We start from the raw sequence: 19468 nt of genomic DNA, 5'->3' as shown, positions 1-19468 counted from the left end.
CCCCCAAGTTTTCTGGGGAACTGTGGAACTTGCTAGGACTAGCTGCTGTGTACCGCAACCATTAAGCGGCCCTCAGATAAGTTTGCAAATATTAGGCCAGAGGTCGGTGAAAGATGGAGCCTCCCTTTTAAAAAAAAAAAGCTGTGCTAATTTCAACTGTGGTACAGAGGGAGCTGTCAATCCCTGATCAGGTCCAGCTCCCGTGGCTACCGCAGCACAGTGCCAGCAGGTGGATCTATGACAGCTTTTAGTCTGTTTGGTGTTTTAAAAAAAACAATCTGCTGTACAGTGACAACTACTGAAAACCTGTTCCGTGGTCTCCACCAAGATACACAGTTGGCTAGAGATTGTATGCAAATTCTGTCTTCACCCAGACTTGCTCTGGTTTTATAGCATTTTGTCCCCTTTTCTTTTAATCTAGATATTTTTCTCTCCTTTTTGCCCTTTACAAAGACCATTCTCCCAGCTGAAAAGGGCAGGCTGTGACCAATCAGCATCTTCGTCGAACAGCTCCAGGAAGCACTGTAGAGCTGCTCATGGTGCTTTATTTCCATAAGGAGCACGGACTGGGCTCCCTTCTCCCTACACATGTAGTAGTGCAGTGTGCTAGCACCAGGCCTGCTGAGAAGGAGCCAGTAACACGCATCCACATACTTGCACTGTGCCAGCCATCATCACAATTGTAGGGACAGCATATAACACTGAAAGGGGAAACAGTTAACCACTCACTTCTCCATGGAGGGGATTGTTTTTAAAGAGGTTTTAGAAAGTGGCCTGCATGTCACTGAAATGCTGAGTTCTGTGTGGGATTTGGTCATGTCCTTCAAATGGAATAATGAGGCTTGGGAAGGAAGGTTATGTCTTCCTAGTGCTGGCTTGGAACTGATGATGCAGTGGCTTGTCTGAGTCACTTTAGTACAGGCCTACTGCAGCTTGTAATTCGTATGCAGTTCCTAATGGATCCCCCTCTCTTTCTCTTTGAATGTATATCTGATATCGCAGTGTTACCAGCAATTTTGTTGAGCTCATTCCTTTCTCTCCCATATTTGCGACACTGTTGGCAACACAAAAGAGTAATCCAACATCCAGACCTCAGTTGCAAACCTGGAGTCTTCTCCTAGGAGAATGTAAGACATTCCACCCCTGGCGCCCCCTGCTTAGGGGAAAGCAGCCATAGCTTGTAAATTGATTCTGGAAAGTTATCAAGGAATCTTCTCCCCTAAAAGGCTTGGAGCAGAAAGAGGAACAAATAGATAAGGCTTCTGATAAAGGTCTTTTAGAGTTTAGAAGGAACTTGGGTGGCAAAGAGGCTGCCAGTGGTAATGGTAATGGGGTCTTCTCCAGCAGGCAACCAAATGTCTCAGCTTCGCTCTTCCCTTCCGCTTCAATGGAATAGTCAGCTTAATGCCAACTGTTATACATGCAGGCAAAGAGTGTATTAGTGAGACCCCTAGACTGTCTCCTGATGGCTGATATGGTCTTACCATTACTTGGCATCGCTGTTCCTGCTCTGATATTGAACTACATCCCATTTATGTACTGGACTCCACAGTGACCTCTGTGTCTGGTTTGGGTGGGAAATGTTCTGTGTTTCCCCCTACTGCTGTGAGAGAGGGAGAGTGTGTGTTGGACTGAAAATACTCTATGCATAAAAAAATTGTATTTCTGTAAAAATACTTTAATTATCCCCAACTAATAATTGATCCTTGGAGCTCGAGGAAATCTACATGAAATCTGGGGAAAACCTCATTCCTAGCCACTCCACGCAGCTTTCTTTTCCTCCTCAAGACCTGGGAAGGGAAAGCAGAACAGGCAACACATCCATGTGCCAAAGGGACTTTGAGCCACTTTAGGAACGGTGACCACCTCTGCTTATCTGGTTTCTGCAGCTGGGACTCCACAACCAGTTTACAGATGATCCATGTATTCAGTCTTCGTGAGATCCCTTTCACACTATTAATGTCATCCACAAGGCACTGGTGGCTTATGTAAATTCAGCTCTATGTTCTGATTTTTTTCTAGAGAAAATAAAAAGGATGTAACTAGTCTCCCCTGGGAGTCCTCACTCTTTATTTCACACAAGATTAATTGTCACCGTGCTGAGGAACAAGAGAAAGAAGGGATCACTCTGATAGTAGTTGGCCCTTGTCATTTGTAAGATCAGTTTAACAAGCCTCCTGACTCCTCTGTGACACAAGAAACCTCTCCATTTCAGAGAAGGGAAACGATGAAAGAGAAATTAGGTGACTTGCGCAAAATAACAGATGCAGAGCTGGAGGTAGAACTTGGCCATTCCTTGCTGCTAGTCCTGGGCTATAATCTGCAAGCGGTTGTTGCTTTACATTCCATTGCTGGGACGAATCATGCTAAAATAAGGGTGATTGAATCTCATGCTTCAGGCTGTCAGCCTGCCAGGGTTCAGAAAGGGCTTCTCACTCCATGTCCATTATTGTATTACTGGCTGAGAGCCTTACCCTGGGGGGTTTCGGTAGAATGAAGCATCAAGGAGAGCCAACTGCTGGAGCCTTGATTCAACAACATGGATCAGTCACAGATTTTGCTATGGCATTTTGTGGATGAACATGGCTCTAGAACAGGGGTTCTCAAAACTTCATTGCACCGTGACCTCCTTCTGATAATAAAAATTACTACATGACCCTGGGAGGGGGGACCGAAACCTGAGCCCCATTGACCTGGAGGGGGGCCTGTAACCTGAGTCCCAACATCCAGGACTGAAATCCTCAGGCTTCGGCCTCAGGTGAAGGGGCTCGGGCTTCAGCCCTGGGCCCCAGCAAGTCTAAGCCAGCCTTGGTGACCCCATTAAAATGGGGTTGTGACCCACTTTGGGGTACCGACCGTTTGAGAACCGCTGCTCTTGAAGAGAAGGAAGCTGTTTGTTCATCCTGGCTATCTGTACATTGAATACTAGTGCTGTTTGAGTTTGATCCTGCTCTCAGGGTGCAACTTTAGTGTGAGGGGACTATCAGGTGCTTAAGACATGCAGGGCTTTATGTTTGCTGGGAGCTGTTGTACATAATGGATTGAATCTATCCCTAGGGCTGAGTAGAAAATAGTCATAGCTGTGGATACTATTAGATTTTAAATGTTATTAAAGCTAATGTTAAAATTATATAATACACGGGTTGAGAAAAGAGTGTCTGTACATCGGGGTATAGTGCTTAGATTATCCATAAATACAAAGTTTGTTTTTAAAAATCATATGATACACATAGTGCATAATCAGCAATAACCCACATTTAGGTGAATAAATTTAAGAATAGTTTAGATATTAGCATCATGAAAAGTTGTACAGAGATTTGGTTGTGGAAAGCAAAATATATCAATGAGTGAAGATTGTCCCTCGGTAATTGAGAATTAGGATAGGTTTGTCCATTTTGAAAATATAATCCATGAGGAAAGTATTTGAGTTACTTTCCCCACTGCGCTTCTCATCGGCACTCCAGTTCATCCCCACTGGTACTGCCAATGTTTGGTGGTGTGTTCTATATAGATGTCTCTCCACCATCTGATGGCATCCAACACCATGAGTTGCTGCATCAGCTGAATGTAGCATTGACCAATTCCGCATTCTCTCAACACTCGCTCGTTACTGGGGTCCAATGTGCCCAAGGCTCCGATGATCAGTGCATGTCCGAACCTGGTAACCCCTAGCTCTCAAGGTTTCGGGCAGAGAGGCATATTTCTCCACCTTTTGAGCTTGGGCATCGTGGAAGGCCAGAGTCCTGTTCTCAAAGGGCACTGTGATGTCCACCATGATGATCTTCCGGTCCTCGTTGGTGATGACTTTGTCCGGTCGCAGTTGGCTGTTGGTTCCGGGAATGGTGGAGTTCACAGCAACCTTCCCTACGAGTGGCGGGATGGCTCTGACCAGATGATCTTGGATGGTGTGTCGCAGCTGCCAGGCTCTGGAATGGGGCTTGCAGCTACACAGGACGTGGGGTAATGTCATTAGCATAGCTGTACTTCCTACATCGCTTGTCCTGATTCCCGTGATGGACAGCTCCGTTCAGTGGGATGCAGTTGAGCCAGGCCCTGTGGATGAGCCTCCAGTTGGCAAATCAGGTGAAGCTGCCCCCGGGGAGGAAGTGGTTGCTGGCGTCCCACTTGCATGTCATCTCTAACTCCTTGCCCTGGTCCGGCTTCCGTTTTAGGTTTTCCACATACTGGCAGCGGATGGCATTCTTCAGGGTCCTCTCCAATAAACTGCTACCTAAATGCTTGGCCTTAGCTGAAGGGCAGTAAACTACCTAAGAATGGCCATACTGGGTCAGACCAAAGGTCCATTTAGCCCAGTATCCTGTCTTCTGACCGTGGCCAATGCCAGGTGCCCCAGAGGGAATGAACAGAACAGGTAATCAGCAAGTGATCTTGGATGGTGTGTTGCTCATTCCCAGCTTCTGGCAAACAGAGGCTAGGGACACCATCCCTGCCAATCCTGGCTAATAGCCATTGATGGACCTATCCTCCATGAATTTATCTAGTTCTTTTTTGAACCCTGTTATAGTCTTGGCCTTCTTCTGGCAAGGAGTTCAACAGATTGACTGTGCCTTGTGTGAAAAAATACTTCCTGTTGTTTTAAACCTGCTGCCTATTAATTTCATGGGTGACCCCTAGTCCTTGTGTTATGAGTAATTAACACTTCCTTATTTACTTTCTCCAAACCAGTCATGATTTTATAGACCTCTATCATATCCCCCCTTAGTGGTCTCTTTTCCAAGCTGAAAAGTCCCAGTCTTATTAATTGCTCCTCATATGGAAGCCGTTCCATACCCCTAATCATTTTCGTTGCCCTTTTCTGAGCCTTTTTTGAGATGGAGCGACCACATCTCTGCTTCAGCTAGTACCAGTGATATCCAATGTGTGTAACTGGATCAGAATGAACAGTATGTGTCATTTCCTCTTACTACCTGCACCAGTGAATCTGGATTTGGAGATGAATAGACCATTGGATTGGGGGGAAGGGAATTTACTCTCCATGTCTGTTCAGGCCTAGGATTTCCACAGTAGAGGCTGTCGCTGCTCCAGACACTAAGAAGGGGAGCTAGTCTTCAGCAGTGGGTTTCCTCCTCTATTCCACTTGAAGGTTTCCCCTGTTTTAAAAGGAGTGCTTTACCTTTTCATAAGAGAATTTCAGTCTTAGGTTGGTTAATGGATAGCCGCCAGCCCCACATGGTCGTCTGAGTGGAAAAAAGAAGGGCAATCAGTCATCTGGTTCAGTGCTGTCACAGAAGTGTACTTTAACCTTCCCAGAGGACTGTCCTGTCCTGGGGGAAGGAGTTCACCCTCCATTTACTTTTACTCAGAGATGATAAAACTCTGAGATGGTTTGAGGGGTGGGATTTTGGACTCCCAATTAGTTGTCCCATTTCATAATGGCTTAATTTTCATACTGTATCTTGAAGTGCTGACATACACACTGTGAATCACTCCACTGCCATTGCTATGCAGCCACTTCTGGGATGGCATAAGACAGCTATCTAATAGTGTGCACCGAAACTATAGGCACATGGCTGCAGTGACTAAGACAACTAGCAGGCAAAAGGAATTGGTCTGTTGAGTTTGCCTGCAGAGAAAGGCAGAAGTGTGATTTTTCTAGCATTTTTACAGGTACCACAGCAGAAAAAAATCTACAATGAGAGGAAAAGGGTGTATTGCCATCTCTGCCACTAGCTAGGGTGACCAGATGTCCCATTTTTTGGGACTTTTTCTTATATAGGTACCTATACTCCCCATCCCGTCACGTTTTTTCACAGTTGCTATCTGGTAACCCTACCATTAGCTCTTCTTCTACCTGCCTCTGTGGGTGTCAGGCCCAGGCAGGGATCCTGACCCTGGAGGCCTCCTCCCTGATCCTGGTCTTGACTTGCTAGGAAAGCAGTCTGGATGTGCCCGCTGAAGAAAGCTTGGCAGGAGGAACCATCTAGCCGGACCAATGTCTGCTGGTAGAGTCTCTCAGGAGACAGACTAGAGCCTTGTAGAAGATGGCTCAGCTGCAAAGCACCCAGGACCACGAGGACTTCAGTGACAGGATGCATACGGAGACATCTGGGCTTGAGGAAGCGAGCCAGTGAGAGAGGACTGCAGCAGCATGAGGGGAGGGAGAAGAACCCCCAGCTGCTCAGGAGGGGACTGGCTGCTGGCCACCTGAGGCAGTGGTGTTTGGAGATGCTCTTCTGCGGGGATGGAAGCATGCCGGCCTGGCCTGGCCTGACCTGACCTGGAGATGTGCTGCCTGCCTAGAACCCAAATCGGACATAGCTCAATGGTTTGAGCATTGGCCTGCTAAACCCAGGGTTATGAGTTCAATCCTTGAGGGGGCCATTTAGGGATGTGGGCCAAAAAAAATGGATGATTTAGTTGGTGTTGGTCCTGCTTTGAGCAGGTGGTTAGACTAGATACCTCCTGAGGTCTCTTCCAACCCTGATATTCTATGACACATTAGCAAAAACTGGCTGATTTTTCAGCCACTCTGGCCACTTTTCTGCCCCCTGGGGCCTGGCTCCATAGCTCAGGGGGTTGAAGGTCACCCACAGGGGCACCCCGGCGCAGGCAGCTCCCTGGCCAGCCCACGAGCTGCCACGCAGGACCCCTGCGTCTCCAAGGCGCCCGCGCTGGCTCACAAGGCGGGGCGGCGCCCTCTAGCCTGCTAGGCGGGGGAGGAGCTGGCGCGTGCGCCACAGACAGACGGCGCCGCGCACCAATGGGCGGCCAGGGCCGGCCGGCGGGAAGCCAATGGGGCGGGCGGGCAGGCCCACGTGGGAGGGGTGGGCGGCGCGCGGTAGCGGTTAACCTCTCGGTAGGCGGCGGGGCCGAGGCCGGCTCTGAGGCGGTAGGTGCGGGGGCGGGTGCCTGCCCGGGCGGGGCTTGGCGGCGGCGGGGTGCCTTGGTAACGGCGGCTGGACGTGCTCGGCCGGCTCGTGGGGCCCGCGCGGAGCCGGGGAGGCCGCGTGGTAACGGGCTCTGCTCTCTCGCGCTAGGACGCCGCGCGGCTCGGCCGGGATGTTCCACCCGCTGCAGTGGAGGCCGCCCGCCAGCATCTATTCCTACTGCGCCCGCTCGGCCCCCTGGGAGGGCCGGCCGGGGCTCGCGCCGGCCCTGCGGAGCCGCTACCAGTGGCTGCTGGGCTGGTTCCAGAAGGAGCCCGGGAAATGCCCCGGCCCGAAGAGCCTCCTGTCGCTCCTGGCCAGTCAGTGCAGCTACGTGACCGGCCAGCGGGTGCGGCGGGCCCAGCAGATCGGGCAGCTCTACGGGAACATCTACTCGGAGCGGGCGCGCTGGAGCCTCTTCAGCGGCCTGTGGCGCAGGTTCCAGGCCCGGCACGCCAGCGCCTGTAAGCTGATGGCCGCCCTCACCGGCGTCTTCCTGTGGGAAGAGGAGCGGATCCAAGAGGAGGAGTTGCGAAGGTGGGTCTTTCTGGGGGTCCCCCCGGGCACTAGCAGCCCCTGGTCCCGGGGGTGGGGTTACAGCGCTCGGGAAGAGGAACCTGTGATCTCATGTTCCTTAAAATAAGTATCAACAGGAACCCTGCATTAAGGCAGCTTAATGTAGTGTTCCCCACGTGCAGAGGCGTTTCAGGGGCACCATCAACTGATCTAGAGATTTGCCAAGTTTTACAACAGGCCACATTAAAAGTGCTTGCGAAGTCCATATAAACTAAAATGTCAGACAATGACTTGTTTACACTACTCTATATACCCACTATACACTGAAATGTGATTACAATAGTTATATTCTAATCGGTTTATTTTATAATTATGATAAAAATAAGGAAGTAAGTAAATTTTCAGTACTGGTGCGCTGTGACACTTTTGTGTTTTTATGTCTGATTTCCTAAGCAAATAGGTTTTAAGTGAGGTGAAACTTACACAAGACAAATCAACTCCTGAAAGGGGACAGTTGGCTGGAAAGGTTGAGAGCCACTGCCTTAATGCACTAGAAAATCAAGGCCATAATTCTGGGATGGATGGATGGATGGATGAGATGACTGGCGAGGGCCTTTCTATCTCTAGCCTCTGATCCACAATGTATCTATTCTTTAATAACAAGAGTAGGGGCAGTTCATATTTTAAATATCTGTTTAATGGTTTTGTGATTGGTTGGGCCTCAGAAACACAGATGAGGGCTGATATGTCATACTTTAGCTTGAAACTGCCTGTAGAATGAAGGTTTTGAGGGAGGTACAGAGATGTAGGCTATTCCTGACTTGGTGCCCTCTTATCCAGATGTTTAAACTTGTTTTCATCTTTTCTTAGAGGTTAAACACATTATATTATATCTATTAAATCACAGAAACTCTTAGAAGTGAAATAACCCTTGCATTTGCACCCATCTTTGCTACTTTATCTATTAAGGGTTAAACAAAACCCTTCATGGCTCTGTATATATTTGAAATACTGAGAATGTTTGTTTTTCCCTGTTTCTTTTTGAGGGGCTCAAGTGTGTATCATAAGTTCTCTTAGGACCCAATGTTGTAAACAGGTAGGCAGGTGCGGCCTGATCCAATGCCCAGTGAAATAATAAGAATTATTCCATTGACTTGCATGGGTGTTGGATCAGACTTACCATTAAGGCTACTCATGGGACCGTACAGTAGTTATTAACATGCTTAAATATTTATGGGATTTGGCCTTTTAAAATTAATTGAAGGGCTGAGGTCATGAATCTAACACAGATCCATTTTCATATTTATTAACAGATCCATTCTTTTGTATCAGAAAGCTCATGAAACTTTGTGTGTGTGTATATATGTGTGTGTGTGTATGTATATTAAAAAAAAATATGCAACTATAAATTAGCTTATGGAAGTCCCTAAAGCTGTATTGGTGAGACCAGCTACCAGTCATTTTCTTCAGCTTTGTGGTATTAATCACACATTATGGTTGATGCTTTTCTACTCTGTCATCTTCTGTCTTGTCAGTTGAATTCTGTTATCACATTGTTGGTGGGTTTTTTGTTTTGTGTTTTTTTTTTTTTTACATTTAGGTGCATAACCTGTTGCTCATTAAAACTCTGATAGTGAGCTTTTCTACCTTTATTTCATATCTATTTTCCTTATTTTAATATATTAATATTTAATTTAATGTTGATGATTGTTGAAGGGGCTTTTCTCTTCCTTAGTAGTTAAAAAACCACATTTTAAAAACTATCAGGTGTGGTAGCAGGAAGTAAACTGCTCCAGTAAACTCCAGAAAGTTCCACCACATTTCTAAGTAGTTGTTTTTTTCCTTCTCTATAAAACTTGATGAGTAAGTTTTTTCTAGTACCAAAATTTCCCACCAGAGTGGATAAAAATCCATTTTGTTAAATAAAAAAAATCTGTTTTTATTTATTTTTTTATTTTGTTTAAATTGTTTTCTTTTTTTAAAATAAACCTGTTGAAAATAACATTTTGTATTCAATTCAGATAAGGCCTAAATTTACTATAATTTCTTAATATTTAAATAAAAAATAAATATGCTGAGTCCATGAGCCTCTATCAAAAACTTTGAGTTAAAGGCTGCTTTTCTATATAAGGACAGATGTGTTTTCCCCGATTCTAACTTTTAAGGTCAAGCTGTATAAATGTGGCACAGTAGGTCAGCCTAAGTAATTTAGGAGACTTCAATTTTCAAGAGACTTGGCCTCCAGTGACTTTCACTTAAGCATATTTGAAAAATTTCCCAGGCTAACCTAATATAATCAGTTTAATTCACTAACTACAGTTTATCCCTCTGTTTAATAAATGATTTTTTGTCTATGTGAAACATGTTTTGGATACATAAACTTCTCTTATCAAAACACTTAAAGTTATTTTATTTAATAAAAATAAATCTTATATGCTGTTGTTGGCCTATAGGTTTTGTTTTTTTTTTAATCCAGGGGATCATGAGAAGTTTGATTCCACAAGATTGATACTGTGTTATCCAGTACATCAAGTTTTTAATGTGACTAGCTTGGTATAATAATGCTTAATGTCTGGTTAAGCCAAGCCTCCCTTTTACCATGGCTCCCTTTGTAAAGTAGATTGCTTAAACCTTGAGTTTCTTATTTCCTCAAATGAATTGGTTTATCATGGATTGTCATTGACCCAAGAGGCTTCCTAGAACTAAAATGGGGAGCGTTTGGAAAAAGAAACTAATTCGGAGTCATATCTCCTTTTTAACTCGCTAGAGCAGGGGTCTGCAATGTTCGGCACGCGGCTCACCAAGGTAAGCACCCTAGCGGGCTGGGCCAGTTTATTTACCTGCTGATGCGGCAGGTTCGGCCGATTGCCGCGGTTCGCTGTCCCAGGCCAATGGGGGCGGCAGGAAGCCGCAGCCAGCACATCCCTCGGCCCGCGCTACTTCTTGCCGCCCCCATTGAGGTCAAATAGGAAGGCCGACTAAATCAGGAGAGGAACCTGGGAATCAGGGTGCATTGACTTAAATAAAATGTGATTTTAAAATCATGGTTCAGCAAGAAGAAAACCTGGTTTTAAATAATCAATTTTAATCTTCTTTTGCATTTGTAAATCTTAATTCTTTTCCTAAAGAAAGATTAATTCTCATTCGTTGGTAACCATTAAAACATGATATAGTCTTCAATAACTGTTTTATTAAACCAAGGAATATTATCTGTAGTAAATGAAATGAAGGAATTGTTTCTGGTCACCATGTCCTTCAAGATTTCAAAACTTGAACTTCTCATCCTCATGTCACATTTTTATTCATGCACTGGAAGAGGAAAACAAGCTTTCTTGCTTTTTCAACTCTATTCAAAGTTGAGAAACTGATTTCAACTATTAATTGACCTGAACTACTTGAATAAACTGAAATGAAGCAAACATTCTCTTTGCATGTGCAGAAGAGTCTACTGCTGTCAAAAGCTGGGTTAGCACTTCAAACTCTGGTTTCAAGTGCTTAGCCAGTGACTTGCACCAGCTCAGTAGTTTGACTTTCTTTAAAACTTCAGCAGCAAACATGTGCAATTCGAATAATTTTATTTAAATGATTATAATAAATTGAGACCTTAATATAAACAAATTTCAAATTAAATTTGATGTTATAAAAAAGAAAACTGCATTGGATTTAAATAAAAATCTGATTTAAATTAAAAAACACTTTTTATTTGGCTCCCAGCAGCCCTCTTCTAGTTCTGTGCTGAGATTGCACTTTTACTAGCTGGTCCTACATGTACCCTTCCAAATGCTACAATTTTAACTCTCAGGCCTCTGTCAGTTGAATGTGCTCCTCTGCATAATCCTGTTTTACTGTCATGTTTCTCATGAAGTTATAGAGCAGCTTAAATAAAAATAAAGATCTATTCATTAGTAACTGATCTAAAACATTTAAATGGGTGTCTGACATTACAGTATCAAATCTAAATAAAGATCTCGGACAATGTAGTTGCATTTTAAGACTGTTATCCTTTGACAACTTCTGAAAAGGGTCAGTTTAAGGGTCTCAATATGCAGTGATTATCATTTTAGGAAGAAATGTAAAGAACATAGGGGTCTATTCTATGTACAGTACAGCAGTAAGCTATATATAAAATTATTTTTAAATAATGAGCAAGCAATCCAAAATTACTACAAATTCTATAGGCAGAGGCAGATTAGAGATTTGTGGGGCCTTGGGCCAGAGCAAGTGGGGACCCCTCCCCACCCTTTCTGCCTGCAGACCCCCCCTCTGTGTGCCTCTTGCAGGTGCTCTGTGGACTGTCACTTCGGAACTGGTGGGCTAGAGTGGCAGGCTTCGTCCTGAGTGTCCTTGGTTCTAGAACTCAGCCTTTAATACTAACTTAGAACTGAATGTGAGGCCTTTTATAGAGAATAAATGACTGGCTGGAAAAGAGCCTGAGTTGCGGTGTTATATTTAAAAAACAAAACAAAACAAAAAACCTTAAGTAGATCTGTACTGAATATTCATTAGAAATCATGTTTCTACTCCCCTTTTCCCCCCCCCCCCCCTCGTGTTGTCCCTCTACGGTAGCATCTGATTATCTTCTTGCATACTTTTTCTAAATAGACTGTTTGGGAATAGTGACAGACCTTAGCCACAGCTGAGGATGTAATGGAGAGAGATGAACATGACGTACAGATCTGACCTATATTCAGAGTGAAAGATGGTGAGAGTGACGTCATCTGTTACATACAGGGAATCCTCAGACTTACAACACAATTCGTTCCTCAGAATTGTGTTAAGTTGAAACCGCTTTTCTCATAGGAATCAATGGTATGAAGGGGCTGAACCAAGGCTTGATACACTATTTTCACCACAATAGCCCAGATTTTTGTACTAAATGAATTATAGATGACTAATGTTGGAACATCAATGTATTTACTGTACACTGTATTTTGTAAACAGCATTCAAATAAACATATAAACTCACATACGCTGCTCAGAATTCCAGCAACACAGGCTAAGAAAGCCAGGGAAAAGATCACACGTGCTGAGCCTCAGCCAATCACTGTTCAAGCTTTGATTGGCTGAGCCCAGGACCGGGAGCCAATCAAAAACAAGTGTCAATAAGCTACCCTGCTGCCTCGAAGCCAATCAGAAGTGACCCCTTCCATCTCAATATAACTCAACCGGGAAGTGATTTCAAGCAAACTATGCAAATCGAGCATCAAATCAAGTGTCGTAAGGGCAAAATGGGCAGTAAAATTGAAAAGTCTGTGACGTAAGTTGGGCATTTTAAGTCCGTGGACTCCCTATACTTGGGAGCTTCCACTGCTGAGTCTTCAGATACTTGAAGCATCAAGTCTTGAAACCTGACTAGCCCCAAGTTAGCTGCCCATCAGGTCATGTGGGATGTGCTGTAGGAAATACTATATGCTGGAGATGAGTGCTTCGCTGATGGTACTATGGAGTGATAGATGAAAAGTGTGTGCAAAAATTGTCCAGGGAATTTGTCGTCGTGTCCCCCGCATCCCCCCTCACCACCACCAGGGAACCAGAAATTCCCAACCAAGAAATGTAGAACTCCTGGAATTTTGTTTGGAAGCTCGTAAGATTTACATGTCTGCTGTACTCATGGGTTTATTTTTAGGTTGTAAATACTGCAACAGGGACTGTCTCATTCTGTGTCCTGTTTGCTGGGCACCTTAGCAATGCAGCCAGAGCATTTATTTGCCAACCAGAAATTACTTTAGCACAGGTTTGGTATAGGGGAATTTAGGCAGCTGCCTCACGTTGGTAATTTGTGCACTTTGATTGACCTTTTCAGGTTGCTACAAGGCAAACAGTGATCTGCGGAGGGAGGGGCCTGGTTTCAGAACCTTCTAAACTGATTCTGCCAAGTTGCTTTTGTGGACTCTTTATCTGTTCCAGGTGCCTGCTGAAGTCTGGTGCCAAGGTCAGAAGTGACTTACATGATTATAGAAATACAAACTGCAGCCAGGCTTTTCCCCTCCCTCCAAAATAAAAAACAAATGAAAAGGGAATTTTTAAGGCAACTTAGTCTCCCTGCTGTCCTCCCTGCAGTAGTATGAATGTATCAAAATTAAACACTTAGTGCAACTTTAGCAGATAAGAGAGAGACAAACACTTCCGTAGTACACCTCTACCCCGATATAATGCGAATCCAGATATAACACGGTAAAGCAGTGCTCTGGGGGGGGCAGGGCTGCACAGTCCGGTGGATCAAAGCAAGTTTGATATAACGCAGTTTCACCTATAACATGGTAAGACTTTTTTTGGCTCCCGAGGACAGCATTATATTGGGGTAGAGGGGTATTTGGCTACCAAAGACACTGCCATCAGGGAAGCACCATCCCCCTACTGCTGGCTCTAATAAGACAACTTGCAGGGGCCAGCCTGGACAGCTTTCTGGTGGCTTTCTGCATAATGTATACATGAGGAGACTTAGGGCAAGTCTACACTGCAAAATTAAGTCAACCTAAGTATGTTGACATACAGCCACTGCAGTAATTAAAATCACTCTTGCATGTCTACATTATGCTTTTTGTGTCAGCGGTGCACATCTTTACTAGCAGCGCTTGCATCGATGCAAAGAGCAGTGCATTTTGGGTAGCTATCCCACTGTGCAACTTGCCACCACCTAGTGCAGGGTGTTTTGGGAAGGGTTTACAATGCCTTATGGAGGCAAACAAGTCATGCAGGGTTGATTGAAACCATGTTCCCAATGTCCCTTGAGGCAATTTTCTCCTTCCCATAATTTTATCTACATCCTATAATGTTCTGCGCCTCTTTTCAAAAGCCCCATATCTCCGCCATATCTGTGAGAAGCATGAATCTGACACAGCCTTGCACTATTGTGATGAGTGTTCCAAGCACAGTTTGCCTGACCCTCAGTATTTGCAGAGCTGCCAGAGAAGTCCCGGGGAACAAGACGATTCCTTGGAGGTCAGATTGCTGTGAGACATAAAAAGATACAAGTCAAGGTTATTGTTAGCATTCACGGAGCAGCCACAGATGGTGGAGTGTCAATTCTGGGCCTGAGAAACAAGCACTGACTGACTGGGATTGCATCATTGTGCAGGTATGGGACGATGAACAGTGGCTGCAGAACTTCTGGATGCACAAGGCCACATTCCTGGAAGTGTGTGTGGAGCTTGCCCCAGCCCTCCAGCGTAGTGACACCATTGTTAGTGCAGCTTTCATTTTGGAGAAGCAAGTGACATCGCTGTGTGGAAGCTTGCAATGACCCGATTGCTATCAATCGGTCAAGAATCAATTTGGTGTTGGGAAATAGACCCTGAGGGTTGCTGTGATACAAGTGTGCAAGGCCATTAATCACATCCTGCTATGAAGGACTGTGATTCTGGGCAGTGTGCAGGATATAGTGGATAGTATTACAGCAATGGGGTTCCCAAACTTGGGGCAGGAGGGGAAGGGAGGCAGTAGATGGAATGCATATTCCTATTTTGGCACCAGACCACCTTGCCACAGAGTACATCAACAGAAAGGGCTACTTTTCTATAGTATTGCAAGTTTGGTGGATCACTGGGGACATTTTACCAATATCAAAGCAGGCTGGTCAGGGAAGGTGCATGATGCACGATTTAAGAACACAGGTCTGTTCAGAAAGCTGCAAGCCAGGGACTTCCTTTCGAGACCAAAAGATTACCATTGGGGATGTTGAAATGCCAATAGTGATCCTGGGAGACCCAGACTACCTCTTACTCGTGTGGCTCATCAAACCATCCACCTCGACGACAGCAAGGAGTGTTTCAGCTACAGGCTCAGCAAGTGTAGAATGATAGTTGAATGTGCCTTTGCCGTTTGAAAGGCAGCTGGTGCTGTCTACTCACCAGACTAGACCTCATTTAAAAAAAAAAAAAAATCCCAATGGTTATAGCTGCCTGCTGTGTGCTTCATAGTATCTGTGAAGCAAAGGGAGAAACGTTCCCGCGGAGGGGGAACTGCTGATTTTGAGCAGCCAGATACCAGGGCTATAAGAAGAGCTCAATGGGGAGCTATATGGTTCAGGGAGGCTTTGAAAGACCATTGTAATAGTGACCCAGAGTAGTGTGTGTACTGTAGTGTGCTCTGCCTGGCATTCCCTCCCCTCCCCCCCAGTATGAACCTTGTAATGAATGCGGGGTGTGTGTGTGTGTGTGTGTGTGTGTTAATATAACATTGCAAATGCACCTATTGCTATTATCTGTGAATGATGTTGGCCCCAGCCAGCATATGCTGTGAACCAATAAAGAGGAATTAGATTTCCATAAACTTTTATTTCAAACCTATGCAAACACAATATTTATAACTGAATGAAACTTCATTAATACAGGGAAAAGAACCTCTAAAGGGGAAAAGTCATTTTCATTTCACAAACACACTGACCTCTGAGAGAGAGAGGGTTGGCATATGTGTGGCTTTGATGATCTGTACTCTTACCCAGGGTGAAGTGTCAGGGGTAGTGCAGTGGCCCCAGATGCCACGTGGAAGGGGGAGGGAACGTTGTGTAGGGAGTTCCGGAATGCAATTCTTTATGGACTACAGAGGGAAATGAGCATGGGTCTGTTAAATCTGAAGGTCAACAAGAGTCTCCAGCATGTCTGCTTACTGCTTGAAGTGCTAGCATCTCCTGGTGCACATCTCTCTCCTTTTCTTGTGCTTTTCTCCTCTCCACACTATCCCTGTCTGTTCTGTCCATGAGGGTGATCCTCCAGGCCATGTGCTCGACAGCTGAAGCACCAGAGGCTTGCAGGATCTCTGGAAACAGGTCATCTCAAATCCTTTTTCTTCTCCTCCTTATCTGGCTGAGCCATGCCGCTGGCGTGGATGGAGTCTCATGAAGAGACCCTGCAGGCCACATTTCCAGCTGCAAAAGATACAGTGCACAGATGTACTATTGTGAGTGTATTCACAAACTAAATGGAAAGTTGGCATACTGACCTCACTCCCTTTCATCCACACAAGTTGCAAGCACGGACTTCTGCTTGGGATTCCTAGACCATGGCGGCAGTCCCAGCCATGGTGAGTATGGTCCAGGGGAGAGGGCGAGTTGGGACAGTAAAGCTGGGAGTAGCTCATGGGCAAGAGTATATGCAGATAGGGCAACTGAACTGAATACTGACACAGTTTTCCACAGGCAGTGGTGATTTTAGCTGAAAGGGAACAGCTTCTGCACAAGTCTGGCTGCAAACTGGGCCCTGTATGCTGCTATCCTGGGTGCTGCAATTGTGCCTGCTGAAGTAATTGCTGAGTAGCATGGGAAAGTGTCCTAACGTGGCGGAAGAAATAAAGCAGCCCTCCCCAGAAACCTTTGGCAGAGGAATGCAGATTACCTTCAGGATCTCCATGGAGGATTTGCAGGACATCCTGGTGCACATGAGCAAACTGTTCTGCAGGGCCCCCTCTGCCTAAATGTACAGGGGAATGAGAAGCAGATAACCGACACAGGCAGAGTCACTATCTCATTTTCTTCTAGCATGATTAAAGAGTAAATGAACAGATGTGTCCCTGCAATGTCGAAGCAAACTGCATACTTATCAGAGGTTCCTTCCCCTGTATCAGGCTCGCCAGCGCTGGACTGCAGAGACTGGCTCTACTGCTCCAGTGTCAGAAAGAGGTCCTGGCTAGTCACGCCACTGGATCCCCTGGTCACCTGCCCCCCCTACTCTTCCTCCTCCTCCTCTCTCTCCCCTAACACCTTCTTTTTGTTCAGTTAGGGGGCCTGGGACTCCAGCTCCCCCGAAGTATCCAGGGTGGTTGTGGGGTCTCTGCCGAGGATGGCATGCAGCTTTTTGTAAACGCACCAGATCTGTGGCTCCGTACCAGAGAGGTTGTTAGCCTCCTTTCTCTTCTGGTATGCCTGCTGCAGCTCCTTGGCTTTCACACAGCACTGCTGCAGGTCCCTCTTGTAGCCCTTCTCCCCCATGCCCCAAGCAATCTGCTTGTAGATATCGACGTTTCTGCAGCTGGATTGGAGCTGTGCCTGCATAGCCTCTTCTCACAGACCCACCACGTCCTGTGTACTCCAGGCAGGAGCGTGGAGCCAGCATGGTCAGCTGCGCAGTTGCTAGGTGAGTGCTCACTGTGGAGAAAACAGGAAATAGAATTTCAAAAATGTGCAGGGCTTATATATCTAGCACCGGGCAGCAGAGTTCAAAACGGTGACCAGAGCAGTCATGGCGGGGCATTGTGGGACACCTGGTTGCCACTAAAGTCCATGTAAATAATGCAGTGACTGCATTGACCTAACTCCGTCGACCTAAGCACTACGCCTCTCATGGAGGAGTAGTTATTAAGTCGGCGTAGCAGATGCATTACATGAGCGGGAGCAACATTTTAGTGTAAACGCTTACAGAGTTATGCCAACATAAGCTGCCTTGCAACGACCTAGCTCTGTAGTGTTTCAGTAATCATTTTGGCTGTTAGTTACTGAACAGCCCAAGTACTTAACTCTGGAACTACATCGGTCATGTACAGGGCTATTGCTTGAAAAGTGTAGTGGTGGTATGGGACAGATTGTGATGTGGGAAGCAGGGAGCCATCAAATTCTGATCTGCTATTTTAGCTTCACGTCTCTGATCATTGTACAGGTTCATATGTACTTTTGCAAACAAATCCATCCCCTAAAATAGGATGTGTGGAGACAAATCCAAAATATATATAAAAAATTGTCAAGTGTGGGTGTGAGGGGTTGTCACCCCTGAGGTGCAATTTAGGAGCCCGTGGGAACAGCTGTGCCCCTTAACCTTCCAGCTGGGCTGGCACTCTCACACTGCTCCGCTTGTGATTCAGCCAGCCTCTCCAGGCCCTGTTATCACCCAGCACGACAGCAGGTGGCACCACACACCCAACTGAGATACCTGAATGCTTTATCTAAGCCACTCAAGGACAGACAGACAAGACAGCAGCCATTTCTCCGCTCCCCAGCCTTGCACCCTTGCTGGAGTATAAACCCAGTATTACACCATCTTGCACTGCACAGGGATCTGTACAATGCAAGCTCATTAGTATAGTTTGCTTTCCCCTCACTGTGGGGAAGATATGCACAACATGTCTGTGTTAACCACGCTGAGATTTTCCCAGGAACTTAATTTAAAAACACACTGGTTGTGATAAAATATAAAACAAGTGTATTAACTACAGAGAGATGAATTTTAAGTGATAGCAAACAGATCAAAGCAGATTACCTAGCGAATAAACAAAAATGAACTGAGCCTGACATACTAGATTGATAGGATTTGAATTAGCAGTTTCTCAGCCTGACTGATACAAGCAGGCCTGCAGATTCTTAAGGCACAGACTGCAATTGCTATGCAGCCTGGGTTCCCCTCCCCGGTCCAAGTCCTTTGTCTTTCAGAACATCTTTCAGGTGTTGAGTTATGGGGGAGTGAAGACAAATCATGATGTCACTCCCCACTTTATATAATCTCATCATCTGGCGGGAACCCTTTGTTTCAAGCTAAGCTTCCAGCCCAGTTTGTGGAAGAATACAAGTACCAAAATGGAGCTCAGTATCATGTGGTCTGGTCACATGTCCTTGCGTGCCTTGCTCAGTCACAGCAGCCATTACTTATAGGCCGGCTGAAACATTCACCGAAAGGCTCAGCTCTTCCATGGTCCATTGTCTTTGTTGATGAGCCATCAGCACTGTCCAGCTTCTTCATTGTTGTACCTGAAAGGCTAACTGGGGGTGTTTTCACTTACCTAGCAAAACTATAACTTCACATACAGTCCAACAGGATATTAATGTTCAACAGGTCAAGAATGATACCTTACAAGGCATACTTTGTACAAGGTGCTACATGATTATATCCTCATTGTATTACTATGGTGAATGTGGGGTGCAGTGTCACAGTGGGGATTAGTTCTTTGCTGCACTGTGGGATCTTATGGGGTCTCCGTTTTTACAAGGCTAAACATCATACTAATAGAACAGGCACAATCTGTCCTAGATTTTCTTGGGCAGCTACACTTCTCTGGCTTAGTGAGCACCCTGGCCCTAGTTCAGTGCTGCAAGTGTCATCATTAGGAATGGGTTAGTCCCGAAGTTTCACCTTGTTCCAAAG

General features: G+C 45.5%; 1 protein-coding gene across 2 annotated transcripts in view; it reads left to right on the top strand.

The window, feature by feature from the left end:
• The first annotated feature begins 6791 nt into the window (after nucleotides 1–6791).
• STARD7 (StAR related lipid transfer domain containing 7) overlaps nucleotides 6792–19468 on the top strand; it is a 33762-nt gene continuing 21085 nt past the window's right edge. The window contains exons 1-2 of one of the 2 annotated variants that reach the window (XM_054017715.1): nucleotides 6792–6850; nucleotides 6999–7424. In XM_054017715.1, the coding sequence (XP_053873690.1) occupies nucleotides 7021–7424 (404 nt within the window). In that variant the 5' untranslated portion in view covers nucleotides 6792–6850; nucleotides 6999–7020. Of the gene's footprint in view, nucleotides 6851–6873; nucleotides 7425–19468 lie in introns of those variants that run through there. The other variant, XM_054017714.1, reaches the window with a different exon arrangement.

The sequence above is a fragment of the Malaclemys terrapin genome, chromosome 2 (assembly GCF_027887155.1).
Source record: "Malaclemys terrapin pileata isolate rMalTer1 chromosome 2, rMalTer1.hap1, whole genome shotgun sequence".
Lineage (NCBI taxonomy): Eukaryota > Metazoa > Chordata > Testudines > Emydidae > Malaclemys > Malaclemys terrapin.
Note: the sequence above shows the minus strand (reverse complement) of the source record. Positions and strands in the feature narration are given on the sequence as shown.